The sequence below is a fragment of the Balaenoptera physalus genome (assembly GCF_965194825.1).
Source record: "Balaenoptera physalus genome assembly, chromosome: 10".
Lineage (NCBI taxonomy): Eukaryota > Metazoa > Chordata > Mammalia > Artiodactyla > Balaenopteridae > Balaenoptera > Balaenoptera physalus.
In genome coordinates this window covers 62,559,804-62,577,864 of record NC_138889.1, presented here as the reverse complement: position 1 = coordinate 62,577,864, position 18,061 = coordinate 62,559,804, and the positions used below count along the sequence as shown (strand labels likewise).

Genomic DNA, 18,061 nt, shown 5'->3' with positions numbered 1-18,061 from the left:
AGGTCCTGCCCCTCTCTGTTTCCCTGTCTCCCCAGTGGAGGGTTGGACTTTACATCAGTAACAGTCTGTGAGTCTGCCCAGGGGTGCTCACCCATGGGTGTTGGGAGTGGGCACTGCCAGACACACAATCTCGCTGGCCCGAATCTCCCCGTTGGGGGTCACTGCCCGCTCATTCTCATAGTAGCTCAGGACCCCGTCGCTAAGCACACACCAGCGTCGGCTGAATTCTGGGGAGAAGTTGGGCAGGGGAACCATGAGGGAGCCCTCCACCCTCACCTGAACACTACCTCTGCATCCTCCCTGGGCCTCCACTCCCACCTGACCCATGTCCTCTCCATTCTAACTCACAAGCTTCCCCCAAATCCATCCTCCTCCCTGTAGCTCCACCAACCCAGCCCAGCCCACACCTCTCCCGTGGACCTGCCAGGTCTGCCCCTGCCCACCTCCCCGGCCACCTCTCTGATCACTCCTGCACACACACCCCACACTCCCTGCTTTTGCTCACCCTGTTCCCTTCACCCACACCCTCTATCCTTCAAGGCCAGCCCAAATGCCATAGGAAGCCTTTCATACCATAGCCTCCTGTCCCCCACCCTCCTTTGCCAGCAGGACCCATTGTTCTATACTCTGCTTCCTCCTATAGTGACTCTGAGGAGACTGACAAGATCCCATAAAGGAAAAGAAATGGGAATCTGGACCAGGAAAGTAGGAGAAAGAACAGATTGTCAAGGCCATGCAGGCTCGTATAGTTCACAGCATTGAGCATCACACTGGCTCAGAGCTTCCTGGCACCCAGGGTGAAAAAAGGATGACCCAGGCAGTTACATAAATGACATTAGCAGGCAGAAGAAGGTAGACTAGGGGCAGTGCCCCAGGGGCAGTGAGGTGGTGAGTAACACAGAGTTCCAAAGAAATCTGTTTGGGAGCTGGAGGGCTTCATCTGGGGGTGCTGAGGATGCAGCGAGCAACGGCCTCAACAATGCTCACACAGCAGATACTGTCTCTCATCCTGGCTACGAGGACATGACATTTGCCCTCTGCAGGCAGTGTGTCCCAGCGTCTGCCTCCCAGGCTGGGCTCCCTCCAGGAGCGCCAGCCCTGCCTCAGTCACTCCTCATCCTGCAGACATTTGCAAGGGCCCACTGTGTGCTAGACACTGTTCTAGGTGCTGGGGGCTACAGCGCTGGCCAAGAGAAGTTTATACTCCAGTAGGGCACAGAGAATCAATAAATAGACCCATAAATAATGTCAGATAAGTAGTGTGAAAGTAGGGCTTGCTATTTTGGATTAAGTGGTGGGGAATGAAGTCTTCGAGGAGTGACATTTAAACAGAGACCTGTTTGAAGTGAGAGACTAACCATGCAGATATTTAGGGAAAAGCATTTTGGGCAGAGGGAACAGCAAGTACAAAGGGTTTGGTGAGCATGAATGTTATGTTTGAGAAACAGCAAGGAGGCCAGTAAAGCTGGAGCAGAGTGAGTGAGGGAAGAAGAGTCAGAGAGGTAATGGGGTGGGGAGGCTGATGTGCAGGTCCTTGTGGGACGTGGTAATAAGGACTGTGGATTTTACTCCGAGTTGGGAGCAAACGGAAGGCTGAGGTGATAGACGGACAGACCTTTAAGCTTTGTCCTCAAACTTCCTAGCATCCACGTGCTCCAAATACCAGATGCCCAAAACAGGGCCCACACCTAATAGGTACTCAATAAAGTCTTCTTTGTTTTAAAGGAAACTCTGGCAGTGACTTGCTCTGCAGTGCCATGCTCTACTCCCACCCCGATCAGCCCATTTATTAATCACCAACTGTGTACCTGAGACCACACCCAGGAAGCCCTGCAGGGTGACTGCCAGAGTGCACTTGGCGCCCTCATGGATCACCCAGCCTGGCCAGCTCTGGCTTCTCTGGCCCTGCCACCATGCCAGAATGCCATGGCCAGGGCGGGCTCTGGCCCGGCACCCACCTTCCCGGGCCCGGCGGTCCTGTAGCAGCTTCCCGGCAGAAGCGGTCTTGTAGAGGAAGCCACTGTGGCTCACAGTTGGCAAGACAACTGAGTAGTGCTTTTCCGGGGGCCTCATTGAGTCCAGCCGAGGTACCTCTTTTTGGGAAGGGGGGAAAGAGTGGCTGGTCATGCTCACCATCCAAGGGTGTCCCCCTCGCCCCCACCTGGGCTGGGTATTTAAGCTGGCACTCAAGTCACCCGCCCCTCCCTCCCCAGCACCGTTCCCTGACTAGCACTCCTGGGCTCTTACTGCCACATTCAGGGATTTGCCTAAGCCATTCTCCACCTTTCCCCACTTGTGCGAATTCCATCCCACTCACAAGGCCCGGCTCCAGTACCTCTCCTTCCAGGGAGCTCCCCTGACTCCCCAGCCCAGCTCTTCCTGTTGGAGGCACAGGACCAGCACACTAGAATGGGGGGGGGCCCTCGAGCAAACTCACCAACAATCCCCAGAGGGAGCTTGTCTCAGACAATGCAAAGCCTAAGGAAGCAGCCTGGCTCCAGCCCTGCTCCCAGCAGTCCCAAAGCCCAAGCCAGCTGGGTGGTCTCCTGTGCCTTCCCCGGACACCTGGGCTCTCTCCAGCCCGGCGCACCCCACCCACCCATGGCCCTGAGCCCAGAGTCCTGGCCGCAGATCTCCACCCTCAGTCCTAGGATGTGGCCCCAGAGGCTAGCGCTGGGCCATGACCAGCAGCACTCACCCCCACCACCCCCTCCTCAGCTACCCCGAGAGCGGGAGCCAAACGGGACCCAACCCGTCTGCAACAGAGCCCCACCCAGACAGAACGGCAGACGGGGCTGCTGTGGCGAGTCCCCTGCACACAGAGAAATGCAGCACCTCCCCCCGACAGCAGCGCAGACACGCTCTGCACATGCACAAACCCCAACACCCTCGACACTCCCAGGGCCAAGGAAGCAGAGCCACAGCAACTCAGAGACACACGGACACCGGCACACGGATGCCACCCCGAGGTCCCACACTGTGGGTCAGGGAGAAACCCACAAATACACAAAGAGATGCAGAGACGGAGACACAAAGGGAGGTACAAACGAACACACGTGTGAAGGGGAAGCCAGAGGCACAAATGTACACTGATGTGCAAACCCGAAACGTCACACACACTCTTGCACCAGGCCGCCTGGAGGAGTTGTAATTATAGCTCAAGTGGTATGTAAATCAAACCTCACAGGACAATACCCAGCCCCTAGCACCCAACAACTGGCATCCCCTCCAAAGGGCCAGACCCTGGCAGCAGGGAGGCCTCATCCCTTGAGGAGGATGGTCCCACCAGCCACTCACCTGTGGTCCGGTTGTTTCGAAGGAATTCCATCTGCAGTGTCTGTCCCGCCTGCTCAGCGAGAGCCAGGGGCGTGGGGACTTCAGGGTCCCCCGAGAAGCAGTTGACCCCAGCCCCACAGCCCAGGAGCGCCTGGGTCTCAGCCAGGTCTGAGGTTGTGACTGCGGCACACAGGGCCTGGGAGGAGGCGAGAGGAGTGGGGAGGGTCAGCCTAAGCCAGAGTGAGGGGCAAGTGGGACAGGGGTCGTGCTGCGGCGGGGTCGGGGTGCGGGGTCGGGAAGAGGAAGGAGTCAACCAGGTTAGGGGCCCACCCGCAGTGTGAAAGAGAAGAAAGGGAGGAAGAAAGACAGGAGGAGGAAAAGAAAAGCCAAGAGTGAGGGGGACAGGGGCATCCCCACAGAGGCCAGGGGTCCTAGCAGTCCAGGCCTCACCCTGCTGACAGCCCCCTGGGACCCTGTCAGCCACCAGGCGTGTTCTCTAGAGGATCTCAAGCTCCCTCTGCCTTGTGGAAGGCCAGAGGGGGGTGCTTTGTAGCTCATTCCTCCCACATTTGAATTCCTCACCGCCTGCCCATCCCTCCCAACCAATGGGAGTTGCCGCCCCTCCTGGCTGGCGGGCTAGACTGGGCTGGGCTGGGGGCTGGACGCCTGGGTTCCTGGGCGGTGGAGGCCTGGCTCCCACTGGGCTTCTAGCTGGACTGAGCCTGACTGGGTGGGGCTGCTTGGGGGAAGGGCTGAAGGTTGACCAGAAGTCACAAGTGGCATCCCTCTGCCTCAGAGCAGGCAACCTCCCACTCAGGCCAAGCCAGACCAGGGACAGGGCTTGGCTCCCGGCCTGTCAGGGCCTGGGGCCCATGAGGGGCCTCATCTTGAGTGGGGTGTGGATGGGGATGGGCTGGAGCAGCCAGCTGTTTTTCATGAGCCTGACAGGAAATAGCATCCCCATCAAGTTCACTCCTTTTGGCAGGATTCAGAAGGAGAAGGATGGGGTGAGGAGACAGAGGAATCAGGAGGGGAGGGAGGCAGACAGATGCTGGGGACGTGGCCTTGGCCCAAGGGTCAGGCCTGGCTCCTCCCTGCTTTGTCCCAACTGTCCCTGTGGCTTAGGCAGGGTCCTTCTGCCCTCTGGGCCTCAGTTTCCCTACAGGGCCACTCATCACTCTGAGCTAGTGGAAAAGATGGGCTGAAATAGAGTGAGGAATGGGGGGGGGGCGCATGAATAATGGGGGTGTTTTAGGAGGCCTCACAGGCCCAGTGCCCTGACCTTGTCCAGCTCCTCCTGATTGCCAAAGAGCGGATGGTAGCGTCGGTACTTGCCCTCATGGTATTTGGCCTCTAGGTGGCACCGCCGGGCACCAGGGCTGCTGCTGGGCTGCAGAGCCTCACTGGGCGGCACATTGGCTGCCCAGAAGTGGTTCCCAGCAGCATTGCCCAGCTGTAAGAAGAGCTGCGGGTGTGGGCAAGAGGTTAGAAGGGAGCCTACAGCCAGGGGCCCATGCCCCGCAAAATGTTGGTTTTGCGGTTGTTAGGTGAGGGGCTGGACGAGCCAGGCCACCTGCCCACTTTCCCATCAGGGAAGCTGAGGGGCAGCCTGGCCTGCTGGCGGCTATGCGTGCTCCCCCACCAACGCTGGGCCTGAGCCCAGTCCCCAGGACAAGAGGCAGACAGCCTGACAGGTGGACGCCCCAGGCCTGGTGCCCGGCTGGGGGCCTTGCTACTTCCCCACCCAGTCCCACATCTGGAACTCTGCATTCCTGAGACTATCACAGCTGGGGGTGGGGTGTCGGGGGGTGGCGGCTAACCCTTCAGCCAACTGGGTGGACAGGGATTTTGGAAACATCTCCTGTCCCTGACATTCCTCTCTGGGCTCAGGGGAAGAGGGGTGAGGGCAGACTGTGCACAAGAGTCTGGCATTCGGGGGACTAGTTTATTCATTCTTTCATTCTGCCGATCACTCATTCCACAGCCATTTCCTGGGCCTCCCACCTTGCCTGTTTGTCAGGGCCTGCGTGGGGTGCTGGGGTCAGAGCAGAGAACAAAGAGGAAACAGTCCCAGGCGCCACTGACTCACTCTGTGGCTTTGGGCAAGTTATTTTCTCTCCCTGGGCCTCAACGTCCTCATCTGTAAACTGGGGATTCTAACCCTAACTCACAGGGGATATGACACCCAAATTACTCTGAAGTCTGCAGCTTGGCTGGGGCTGTCAGGAAGGCCATGTGTGGTCGGGCCCTGGTCCAGCCTCCTGTTGCAGGTTCTCCCCTGTAACTACCACACATATCAGTACCTGGCAACCCCAAGTACACAGGCACAAATGTACACGTGTGAGCGTCCCCCAAATGGACATACTCATACCCATTGGTGCACATGAGTAGAGATAAAATGAAGTAAATATTTTAGGCTTTGCAGGACACAGTCTCTGTGGCATATTCCTCTTGGTGTTTTTTTTTTGTTGTTTGTTTTTTTAAGCAACCTTTTAAAATTGTAAAAACATTCTTAGCTCACTGGCCAGTTTGCTGACTTTGCCAAAAATCAGCTTTTCCAAAATCCCACCCCCTAGATGATCCCAAAGGTCTCTTCTAGCTCCAGGGTGCTGGGGTTGGTGAGATGGGGGAGATGGGGTTGGAAGACCCAGGCAGCAGCTGAGAGGGGCAGACCCCAAACATAGCTGGTTCCCCACCTCGATGAGTGTTTCCGTCCACACCTTCCTGTCCATCTTCAGGCTCCGCACCTTGGAGACACCAGCGCCCAGGCCACGGTGCTCCCCTGTAGACAGAGGGCCAGACACGGGGTCATCTGGGCCCTCTCCTTTACATGAGCACTCCCCCCCTACCCCAGTGCCCATGGGGGCAGACAGGGAGAGGCCATGGGCAGGACCCAGGGGCTAGGCCTGCAGCTCCATCTCCCACACACTCCTGCCCAGGGCACCCCAAAACTGAGCCCTGTAATTGACACCTGGGTTCCTGCAGTAGTCCCCCAGCTGGTTCCCTACAGCCATGCTTGGCTCCCTGCAGGCCACTCTCCACACAGCCCAGCCAGAGTGATCTCTTTAAAATGCAAACCTCTTACTTCGAACCCCTGCTTTTAGACTCTCTCTTAATTCTCCCCAGAATTAGATCAAAATTCCTTACCTGCTTCTTCTCCTCATATCATGCCTCTCCCCCTCCCCTTCCCCCGCTAACGCTCAAATTCTCCTTCCTCTTCTAGTCATCCATGCTCATTCCTACCTGAGGGCCTTTGCACTCACTGTTCTTTCTGCCTGGATTCTCTTCCCCCATTTCCCCAAGGTTAGCTCCCTCCTGACATTCAGATCTCAGCTGATCTGTCACCTCCTCAGAGAGGGCTTCTCAGCAAACACGTTCTCTACCTAGCACTTGTTATTGCCTGATACTTCTACTGGTTTGTGTATGTATTTTCTGCCTCTTCCCATCAGAATGTAAGCTGCCCGAGAGAAGGAATGTTGACTGCCTGCTTTAGGATCTAGCCTCAGTGCCTGGAACAAAGTCCGGCACACAGTGAGCGCTTAATAAATCTCTGTGAAATGAAAGGGGAGGGGGAAGTTGGGCTTGGAAGGATGCAGCCTTGCTCAGCTACAGATCCCACAAGGGACCCCTGGAGCAGGGGTTGGGCTGGGGGCACCATGAGTGCCTGGCACTGCCTGGCTCTGGCTTAGGCCTCACCTCGCTCTGCAACCTCCTATGGAGCATCTCATCCACTCCGGACACCCTCACTCCTTCCATGAGCCGATGCCTTCCTAATCTGGTCTCCAATGGAGTCATCGCTTTCCACACCCATCCCTCATAGCCCAAGGCCTCCTAGACGTTTGACCTAGATGTCCCGCAGCAACTTCCCAGAACTGTTCCACCCCTGGGTCCCCACCTCCAGCCAGCCAAGACTGTTCCCAGTGGGGCCCCTTTCCCAGCACTCGGCACAGTGCCCAGCACAGACCCTCAATAAACGCTGGTTGAACAGATGAATGTATCTTAGGCTCCACCCTCTTTCTCTCTCATCCTCCGCGTATGATCTGGGACTCTTCCTCCATTGGTCTAAACATCTCTCAAACGCTCGCTTTCTGGGACCAGGCTCCACCTCCTCTCTCTTGTGGATCCGCAGCAGTCTCCTCACTCGTCTCCAGTCTCACCAGCTCTGACGCGGCTTCCACCCATCAGCCAGAGTCGGATGCACAAATCTGACCACGTCCCTCCCACCCCTGCCTCCCATCCCCCTCTGGATAAAACACCAGCTCCTCCCTCTGCTTGCAAAGCCCTGCCAGACCTGGCCTACTTCCGCTCTTCTGATGTGACAGCCGTGCTAGACTCCAACAGGCCTGGGCTCAAATCCAGACTCATTTACTTGCCAGGTAACCGTGAAGGAGCCACTTTCCCTCTCTGTGCCTCGGTGTCCCCACTCATGACGTGAGAAGTTGAATCCCTGCCGTGCAGGTTAATCACGGTGGGAAAGGCTTGACACAGAAGTGCAACTTCATAAACGATGCTGATACTGCCTTCACTCCAGCCCCTCCAGCCAGCCAGACCACCTGCCTTCTCAACACGCCAGCCCTGTCCTGCCCTGGTCTGGCACCCCAACCCCCCTACACACCTGCACAGCGCTTGCAGATGACAACACAGAGGTTGATGGAGGCCCAGTCAGGCTGGGCAGCTCCGCAGTCAGCACAGAATCTGTTGGGGGCCACGGCCCAGATGCGCTCGGCCACCTCCCAGGTAGACAGGGCCTCGGCAATGGCTCTCTGCATGGCCTCCAGCCACTGCTCCTTCTCCAGCTCCGATTCGGCCGAGAAGCTGGGGACACAGAAGTGGGGTAGGGGACTGGTGGGAAAGGACTCAGAGGGATTTGGGGGCAGCATGAGGGGGCACAGCATGAAGGGGGGGTGAATAATGCATTGAGAGCTGACTGTCGGAAGAGGGAGGTGCCCAGGGTCTGTGGCGAGGGTGGGCGTGGACGAAGGCAAGGACACCCCAAATCTGAGGGACGTGTGAATGAGGGCTGGGGGCGGAGGGGGCCAGAGGAGGCTCTGCCCTGCCCAGGGAGTAGAAAACGCTGCTGGGAAGAAATGGTGGCCGAGCTAAGCCTTGACAGATGAGGAGGGCTTACCCAGGTGAAGAGGTAGAAAGGTGTTCTAGACAGAGGGAACAGCATGTGCAAACAGACAGGAGGGCACACAGGGCATTCCAGGGCCTGTGGGCAAGATGGGGGTACTGGCAGAAAAGAAGCTGGGAGACAGAGAAGGCAAGCCTGTGCCATGAAGAGGAGGTCAAAGTGCACCCAGAGGACAGTAGTGAAGCCGTAGAGGGTTTCAGGGGGGTGAGGGACACAGAGATGTTCTCCCTCTAGCTCTTTCCTTCCCTGCTGCCACCAAGTCACATGTGTGCATTCAAGATTCGGCTCCACCACTGCCATGGCCGAGGAGGGCATTGTTGCTGGAGATGGAATGGACGTCAGTGCTGCTTTACGAGAGGTGCTGATACCACCCTCGCCCACGAAGGCTGAATCTGCCAAGCTGCCAAGGCCCCAGCCAAGCGCTAAGCCCGTCTCTGTGCGCTTGCGTCCAACTGGGGGAGCCCACGCACGCCAGGCTGGTGGAGGCCCTTGGAGCTGAACACCAAATCAACCTGATTAAGGTCCATGACAACAAGGATCTAGGGAAATGGGCAGGGCTCTGGAAAGCTGACAGAGAAGGAAAACTCCAGAGAAAGTGGCTGGTTACAGTTGTGTGTTAGTTAAGGAGGATGGCAAAGAATCTGATGCCATAGACGTCAATCAAAGATTACTACGAATCTAAGAAATGAACAAATACAAACTTGGCTTTCAACAAAAAGGAAAAAAAAGGATCCTCTGACGGTCACAGATAGGCAGCCCAAGGGTGAAGAGGCAGGCGCCAGGCCAGAGGGCCCACATGCCTAGGGCCTGCAGGAAAGGGGCCAGACGGAGGCGAGGGAGTGATGGAGGCAAGACAGGGGCAGTGATGGGTTTGCACAGGGGTGAGTAGGAGAGGTGGGGTCCCCGTGGGTGGAGATGGGGCCCAAGGAGGAGCAGTGAGCTGGGGAGGAATATAAGGGGGAAAATGTCCACAGAACCATTAGACGTGCAGCTCTATAGCTCAGGAGAAAGACCCTGAAGGCAGAGATCTGAGCTCAGGGCAAAGGAGACGATGCTGGAGGACGGGTGACACGGTTTAGACTGAGCAGTCACGGCACACTGTATCAGATACAGCTTCACAGAGACTGCCTCGCAGACGAGGAAACTGAGGCACAGAGAGGCCAAGTGATTTGCCCAGGTCATGTAGTGACCCAGGGATGGACCCCAGATGTTACAGACTGAATCGTGTCCCCCTGAAATTCACAGGTTGAAGCCTCAAACCCCAGTGTGACTGTATCTGGAAATACGGCCATTAGGGAGGTAACTAAGGTTAAATAATGTCCTAAGAGCAGGTTTCTTTATAAAGAGAGGAAGGGACACCAGACATCTCTCTCTCTCTCCATGTGCACAGAGGAAAGGCCGTGTGAGGACACAGTGAGGCGGCGGCCACTTACAAGCCAGGAAGAGAGATCTCGCCAGAAACTAACCCTGACAGAATCTTGACCTTGGACTTCCAGCCTCCAGAACTGTGAGAAAATAAACTTCTGTTGTTTAAGACCCTGGGTCTGTGGTATTCCGTCACGGCAGCTGAGCTGATACACAGGATTTGAACCCAGGCATGGCATAGTGCCTCAGAGGCAGTGGCTGAAGGCCTGGGAGTGGGCGAGTCTGTCCAGGTAGAAGACAGAGGACAGAGACAGACCACTGAGGGATGGCTGAGGTCAGAGGAAACCAAGATGGTAGAGTCTTGGAGGCTCAGGGAGAAGCACCCAGGATGGACACGAGATAGGGAGTGAAGAGCAGCCTTTGATCACAAGCAACTATTATTGACAGACAAGCACTTTTGAGGGAGCAGGGCAGGCTGGAGGGGATAGCAGGGTGAGTGGGTGGTGCAGAAAGCCCATATGGGAACACTGTGGCAGGGAAGGGGGGACAGTGATAGACAGAGGGAGGGGGGTATAAGTGAGATTTCTTAGAAGGAAGGGATCAGAGCAGGTTAGCAAGTGAAGGTAAAGGCCCAGCAGGTGGGTAGGGCTGGGAAGAGAGGGGAGAAATCCATCCTAGAAGAAGGGGCAGCTTCCTACATATGCAAGAAGAAAATACTGGGAGGGAGTGAGGATGCAGGTGAACAATGAGGGAGGCTCACCTGAAGATGCGGTAGGGGGTGGTGAGGTCAAAGCCGCGTCGGTCCGCTGCTTCCTTCACGTTGCCCACGCTCATGTCAATGAAAGTGATGCCGATGCCCAGGTGGTACTCCTGGCAGTAGGTGGGAAGGGGTGAGGGCAAGGCCTGAGGGGTAGGGCTCAAGGCCCAGGGAGGGGGCAGAGAGGAGGGGGAGGTGGTACTTTAGGGACTAGAAAGTGCCCAGGAAGGAGATAAGGGAGGGCTCAGGAATCTGGGCATGGGTAAATGGACCTTGATCAGAGGCCATGTAGCAATAAATAAGAGGTGCAAGAGCCAGGGCGGTGATGGGAGGGTAATGCTCAGGGACCAGGCAGGAGAGGGGTCAGAACTAGGGGCAGGAAGGGGGGCAGGCAAAGAGCTGGGTCATGGGAAGGGGGAAAGGGCAGGGCTGAGGGACCAGGATAGGGGAGGTGGGGGCTGAGGGACCAGGTGGGTGGGGTTGAGGGAACAGGTGGGCAGGGGTTGGGGCTGAAGGACCAGGTGGGTGGGGGGCAGGGGGCATGGGAGAGGTTCAGCAGCCTGGCTGACCAGTCGCACCTCCAGATTCTTGTAAAGCTGCACTTTGTCCCCAACCACGGCCACATAGAGCTTATTCTTGAAGCCACGTAGTTCCAGGCTGCCGGCGCGGTCAGGGGGCTCTGAGCCTTGAACACCCAATGGATAAGCACTAGACAGTCGGGCCCGGGCACGCTGCTCAGCCACCGCCTGCTGCAGGGCCTGCATCCACTCCTTCCGCTCCGCTGCAGGCAAAGGGGAAGGGGTAAGCCCCAGCTCAGCCTGGTAGGGATCCCCCTAAGGGTTCCCCATTCCAGGCTCCTCAGGCAACACCTCTGCCAGAAAGCCCGCCCAGACTGGCCCACCTATCTCTAAGTTCTCTGACTTGGACAAGCTCAGGCTCCAATCCCAGCTGTGCCACTTAGGGTGGGCAAGGCACTTGGCCTCTCTGAGCCTGCTTCTCCCCTGTAAATGGGGATGTGTGGTTCTGAGGACTCAGCACAAAGCTGGTCAGAGGAGGCCCTCCCCTCCCCCACCTCACAGAGGGTTGACTCGTCTCTCGGTTTGATGTGGGGGGAGCAGATGTGCCCTGGTTCTCCTCCCCCACTTCTCAAGCCAAACTGCCAGTCTTCCTCCTGCCCCCCTCCCTACCATCACTCTCCGCCCGGAAGGCAAATGTCCGGTTGTTCGTGATCACTTCAAACTTTTGGTCCCCAATAGCAGCCACTCGGGAGATGCAGGCCACAGGGACAAAGCGCTTTGAGTAGGCATCCTGGGGGAGAGAGAGGAGCCGACTGTGGGGGTGAGGCCCACAGAGGCCCAGCCCCTCCTTGTCTCCCTCAACCTCTGTTGAAATGAAGGTTGCAGCCCCACCTCCCACAGGTGGTCAGTGACAGCCCCTACACCAACCCTGGCCAAGGCCAAGGCTGGCCAATGGGCCAGGAGGACACAGTTCAAGGAGTCACACTACAGCTCTGGTGAGGACTCATCTAGGGAGGGACTCCGCCTGGGCCCAGTGTCGGGGTTCCACCCAAGACCAGGCTGAAGCAGGGTCATATCACGGACTAACACAGGCCTCACCTTGTTACTATCAAAGTATCGCAGGTGATCAGTATCCAGTCTCACCCATCGCTTCTGATAGATGTAAGATCTGGAGAGGTAGAGGCAGGGGGACAACAGAGCAAAGGACTGGGAATTAGGGAGAGGCTCCGGGATCACCCTAGCCCCCTCTGGCAGCCACATACAAAGTTAGGAACAGCCAGGTCCAAGGGAGGAAGGATCCCAAGTGGTCACTGAGAAGATGAACTTTACCTACAGCAAGAGTGATTGAAGTCAGACTCAAAGTAGGACTTCCCAGTTTCAGGGTTTTTTTTTTTTTGTTTTTTTGTTTTTTTGGCTGCTCTGTGCAGTATGAGGGATCTTAGTTCCCCAACCAGGGATCAAACCCGTGCCCCTTGCATTGGGAGCGCAGAGTCTTAACCACTGGACCGCCAGAGAAAGGACTTCTCAGTTTTAAGGGTAATAAAGCATAGGTCTGGTGGGGATGATCGGCGGTTACAGTCTGCCTGGAGGGAGACCTGCTCCAATAACCCTGTCCCCTCTGGTTTTCTGATCCGCGATACCAGTATACTAGAGCCCACACCACGCAGAGCACCAGTAGGACCCAGCAGGCCTCACTCACCCTTGTGGTGGGTTCTTGTCCAGCCAGCCAGCCTTGATGACTGGTGGGCTGGGGGTGGGGCCCATAGGCAGCCCGTCCATGGGGTGCGGTGGGAGATCAGGGATCAGGAGGCTGCTGGGCAAGGATGAGCTCAGGCTGCTGGTGTGCCATCCACCACTGGGGGGAGAAGAGAGGGAATGAGGAGGCCAGAGTGGGGGCTCCCATGGGGTGGGGGCAGAGGAGATGGAGAGGCTGGGCCGGGCTTGGGGAAGGAGGAGAGCTGGGTGGGAGAACCACCCGAGAGAAGAGGACGCTTACTTGGGGATGCCCTCGTAGGCATGGTCATCCTCATCTTCATCCCCTTGGTCGTCCCCGGACAGTTCCTCCCCCTCGCTCAGCAGACTGGCCACGCGCACGGCCCGAGGGACTTGGCTCACTGGGGGCTCCTCCTGCTCCCCAGACCCGCTCAGTGTCATGCTCCCCTTCAAGCCCCAGATCACACCCAACTAGGGGCTGCCACATCCCCCTCTGTCCACTCCACCCTGGACCCACACGACTCTGCACATTTACTTCTCTTTCCTCACGCTCCTCTCCTTCCCAACCCCCAGCAGTCTGCACAGGGACCCAGGGAGACGGGGTCACAAGGACAGAGAACACCAGTGCAGGCACGGGCCCAGGTGAGAGACAAAGAAAGATAAAGGGCTAGAGAAAAAGACACATGGATGGAGAGTTAAGGCACTCAGAGAAAGGGTGACACGGGGACACAGAAAGTGAAACAGAGACAGAAGGACAGACACCCCAAGACAGATGTGCTCCAAACACCAAGGGAGAGAAGGGGCCACACAGCCATCCAGATGCAGCTGAAGACTGGATCTGGAGCCACAAACCAGAGCCCCCAGACCCCCACACAGCAAGACAGTGAAGAGGAAGGGAACTCTCCAGGGAGCCGGCTACCTACTCTCTATCTGGTGGTCCCCAGGGTCTGAAAGGCACCTGGGTAGCCCGCCCTCCACGCTGACAGGCAGACAGCCCAAACCCTAACCACTGCCTGACCCACCTTCTTGGTCATCACGGCAGCTGGGGCCCTCGGCCCCTCCTCTGGGACCTCATCGTAGTCAGGGTCATCTGGGGAGATAGAGGGGAGGGGGAGACTCAGCGGCAAAGAAGCCTGGCTTCCCCCAGCCTAAGAAAGACCCTGCCCCACCCTGGCTTGGCTTTCAAAAAAAGGCACAAAGGACAGGAAGTGCTATTTATATTCTCAGGGCTTCACAGGACAGCACTAGGGGGCGGCCAAAGGAGAGGCCAGGCCACCACAGGGAGGTCTGACCAGGCAGCAAGCTTGGGGGGTCAGGGTAGGGACTGTCTTAAAAAGGCTAAAAAAAAGCAACAAGAATCGAGACTAGAAAAAGTAGACAATCCAAGGAAAAGCAAACTGCCCATGACCGTGGAAAACAGTCCCAGACTTTAAACCATGGGCAAATCAGGAAGTCTGCCATCTGCCCACACCTAACAGTCAATAGGTCAGAGAGCTGGGTGCTGTCTCCATTCTGAGGATGAAGGGAAGGATGCTCACCTGTCCAGGGCCACAGAGTGGGTCGGTGGCAGGGCCCAACAGAAAGGGGAGCACGAGCCTTACGTCCTTGCAGACTCCAGCCCTGATCCCAGGCTACCTACCCAGAGCCCCATGCTTCGCTACGGCACTCACCAAACTCCGGGAGCAGGCGAAGAGGCTTCGGGGGAATCTCTGGGGGGCTGGGAGGTGGAGATGGGGGCTGGGGAGGCCCCCGGGGGAAGGTAGCCAGGGGCTCCTCAGGCTCTGGCTGGGGAGAGAATGATGGTGGCGGTGACAGTAACTCTTCTTCCTTGTTAGGAAGGCTGGGAACAGACCAAAAGTTGGGCATCAAGTTCAGTGCGGCTGAGTCACTGCGCCAGCGACACTGAGACAGAAACAGGACTCAAACCCACTGCGCCCCCAGCTCACATGAGCAGCAGCACAACTCATTCATTCCACACACTCAGAGCCCTCCTTGCCTCACTCCCCTGCCCCAAACCCTCCAAGCTCCCCAGAGCAGGTACCTTCTTTGGCTTCATGAGCTGGCCCTGCCTTGCTGGGACAGGGTCACCTGTCCCCAAAGTGCTAACTTTTAGCCACATGTACCCACTTGGTCTCCACTCTAAAAGAGAGATGAAGACCAGAATGGGGTGGGGGGTGGTTTGCATCCTAGCCTGGGGAGTCAGGGAAGACTGGACCTGAGCTTTTATTTATTTATATTTTATTTATTTATTTATTTTTATTTTTGGCTGCATTGGGTCTTTGTTGCTGTGCACGGGCTTTCTCTAGCTGCGGCGAGCCGGGGCTACTCTTCATTGCAGTGCGTGGGCTTCTCATTGCAGTGGCTTCTCTTGTTGCGGAGCATGGGCTCTAGGCGCACGGGCTTCAGTAGTTGTGGCACGCAGGCTCAGTAGTTGTGGCTCGTGGCCTCTAGAGCACAGGCTCAGTAGTTGTGGCGCACGGGCTTAGTTGCTCCGTGGCATGTGGGATCTTCCCGGACCAGCGACCGAACCCCTGTCCCCTGCACTGGCAGGCGGATTCTTAACTACTGTGCCACCAGGGAAGTCCCTGGACCTGAGCTTTTAAGGATAAGAAGGCGTTTGTTGGAGAATGGATGGCGCAGGACTGAAATGGGCATCGAGGCCAAGGGCACAGACCAGAGCCTTAGAAACCAAGTCCTGAGGCCATGAGCCGTGGGTCTCTGGATCAAGACCATCTTCTCTCTCGTCTTGAATATTCACCATCCCCCGGGACCCCTCAAACTCACCTGAACCCACCACACTTCTCATCTCTGCCAGCACTCCCCCCAAAAGCCTTCTCTGACTCCAAGGCCAGGTTCAAGGTGCCTGGACTCCCACAGCCACAGTGCTCCTGTCTGTCTGTCTCAGCACAGATCGCACTGCTTCCTGCAGGTTGAGTGTCTCCAAAGGACATCAGAGACGTGGGTTTCAACCTTGCCTCAGTCTTAGTTCCTGTGTGTCCTGGGGCAAGCACCTAGCCTTTCTGAGCCTCAGTTTCCTCTTCTGTAAAATGAGGACTACAAAACTGTTGTGGCAGGGTGGCTGGAGGATTAACCAAGACAAGGCGTGTCGTGCGTCAGCACACAGGATGCACAGAGACCACCAGCCGAACAGGTGCCTGAGCTCTAGAAGCCTGGCTCCAACTGCGGTCTCTGCCAGCATCCAGCAGGGGCTGAGGAGGAGCATTAGAGCAGGTGGGCAACTTTCTTCACTGGTGATTTCAGCCTGGTCTACTGCCCCAGTGTTCCTGGCAGTGGCTGACAGTGTGTGACCACCGAGAAAGCAAGGAAGGGCTGCGACATGACCATGATGCCAGGCCTTTGCTCCTGCTGTTGCCTCCTGCAGGAATACCTTGCTCCCTGGTCTCTGATCAGAGAACATCTACTGATTCTTTAACTTCTTACTCAAGTGCCCCTTCTCTGAAAGTTTTTCCTGACCCCTCCTTCCTGCTCCTCCAGGCCCTGCCCACGTTCCCCTCTGATATGAGCTTTAGATGAATTATTCCAAGTAACTTTTGCTTTTTAGTACCTCCCTCCTTTGTGCCAGGTACTGTGCTAGCATCTAAGCCAGGACCTGAACCTTGACTCCACAGTCTGGGTGCTTCTTAGGACACTTGGCTACTTCCACATTACCCTGCACCCTATCTCCTTCCTCTCCAAGGGTAAAGAATGAACAAAAAAACTCTTTCCCCATAGAAACCTGCTAAAAGTAGTATGTCAGCCATGCTCTGAGGCAACAATGCCTTTGGCAAAAGTGGCCTGAGTGTGGAACTGCACCTAGACTAGGAGAAACTGTAAGTGGTCTCTTGACCTGGGGGAGAAGTTGGAGCTTTGGACTTCCCAGAGTGTGGTGGCTCGTAACCGGGCACAGCCTGTGCAGGGACCTGAAACCACACTTGTGCGGTTGTTAGAAGACATACCGGCCCCTTGGGGCAAGAGTTCTCTAAGCCAGGGTGGCGCCCACACCTGTTGGCTGTGAGTCTCATCCCTCATCCCTGAGCTGCCCCCTGGAGGACCACAGAGAACAGCTCCTGGACAGATGTGTGGACGGTGGCACTGACTGCCACAAGGACCCCACAGCAGAGGAAGACCTGCTGCTGTCCTGGTGGCCAGCTATTCCCTCTCTATATGCTTCTCAGGGAATCTGATGCCAAGTGGGCCTAGGGTAGGGGTTTAGCTGGACCTACGAAGACCCCCTGATGGACACTGTACTAGGCTGTCTCCCCGACTTGACCCTGAGTCTCTTTAGGGCAGGGGCAGCCTTGGACTTGACTCTTTATCCCCACAGCCCACCCATAGGGCCTGGCTGAGTGAGCAACGAGAGCATGTTGGATGGGTGGGTGGGGCGTGGATGGGTAGGTGGATAGGTTGGCCGACAGGGTGGGGAGAGAAGCAAATGAAAGGCTGAGTGAGTACACACAGGCCCAAGGGCATGACCTGCAGTGTCGGCACCCCAGCTAGTCAAGCACAATGCCCTTGGAGACTTTTTGACAAGCAAAGCAGTCTATCACACAGTCTCCCAGACTCCAAGAGGAAGGGGCCCTTGGGGGCCCAGCCTGTGATCAGCTGACAGCAGAGCTCCAAGCTGTTGGACCAGGACCAGTCAGACTGGCTCAGAGCAGGGGGGACAGGCTCTGCCCTTCCAATACCCAGCAGGCTGAGTGGGCCTGGCTCCCCACCTCCCCCAGGACTGAGGGCCAGTGCTGAGGCAAAGGTGATGGCAACAGAGTACCCTCAGAGCCCAAGCGGCATCGGTCCTCCCATCTCTGGCCCCTAGTCCTCCCCCATCACTGCCTGATCATATGAGAGGGTTCTGCCCTTCCTGAGGCCTGGCTCCCCAGCATGTGGGTTCCCTAAGACAAGTGCCATACCCACCTTCTTCACTACTGTATGCCCAGCACTCAGCAGGGATGAATAAATAAATGAAGACCTGGATTAATTAATTCTTATTAATTATGTGTGTGTATGTTTTCCCAGCTGTCTTCTAGGTGCTTTACGTGGATTCATTCATTCAATAACGTATGGCTTATTGCTATTCCCACTTTACAGATGAGGAAACGGAGGCACAGAGACACGAAGTAATTTGTCCTTGGTCCCACAGCTGGGATTTGCACCCAGGAAGTCCAGCACCACAGCTGAAAGCTCAACCACCAGTGGCAAATGAGGAGGCCACAGCCAGGATCTGAGGGCTTCTCTGAGGCCTGTCTCCTCACACTGGCCACCCAACTCAGGATCCAGGCAGCTATAGGGTTGATGTTCCAT

At 56.7% G+C, this 18,061-nt stretch overlaps 1 protein-coding gene across 6 annotated transcripts in view; it reads right to left on the bottom strand.

Annotated features, from left to right (window-relative positions):
• ARAP1 (ArfGAP with RhoGAP domain, ankyrin repeat and PH domain 1) overlaps positions 1 to 18,061 on the bottom strand; it is a 62,908-nt gene that overhangs the window by 14,064 nt on the left and 30,783 nt on the right. For 4 of the 6 annotated variants that reach the window (XM_082411232.1, XM_082411231.1, XM_082411230.1 and 1 more), the window contains 14 exons: positions 14,434 to 14,603; positions 13,786 to 13,853; positions 13,047 to 13,177; positions 12,750 to 12,905; positions 12,149 to 12,218; positions 11,720 to 11,840; positions 11,111 to 11,313; positions 10,536 to 10,645; positions 7,892 to 8,091; positions 5,973 to 6,058; positions 4,559 to 4,741; positions 3,298 to 3,472; positions 1,959 to 2,093; positions 92 to 227 (listed from right to left, as the gene is read on the bottom strand). In XM_082411232.1, the coding sequence (XP_082267358.1) occupies positions 92 to 227; positions 1,959 to 2,093; positions 3,298 to 3,472; positions 4,559 to 4,741; positions 5,973 to 6,058; positions 7,892 to 8,091; positions 10,536 to 10,645; positions 11,111 to 11,313; positions 11,720 to 11,840; positions 12,149 to 12,218; positions 12,750 to 12,905; positions 13,047 to 13,177; positions 13,786 to 13,853; positions 14,434 to 14,603 (1,944 nt within the window). Of the gene's footprint in view, positions 1 to 91; positions 228 to 1,958; positions 2,094 to 3,297; positions 3,473 to 3,726; positions 3,811 to 4,558; positions 4,742 to 5,972; positions 6,059 to 7,891; positions 8,092 to 10,535; positions 10,646 to 11,110; positions 11,314 to 11,719; positions 11,841 to 12,148; positions 12,219 to 12,749; positions 12,906 to 13,046; positions 13,178 to 13,785; positions 13,854 to 14,433; positions 14,604 to 18,061 lie in introns of those variants that run through there. The other 2 variants (XM_082411234.1, XM_082411235.1) reach the window with 2 other exon arrangements.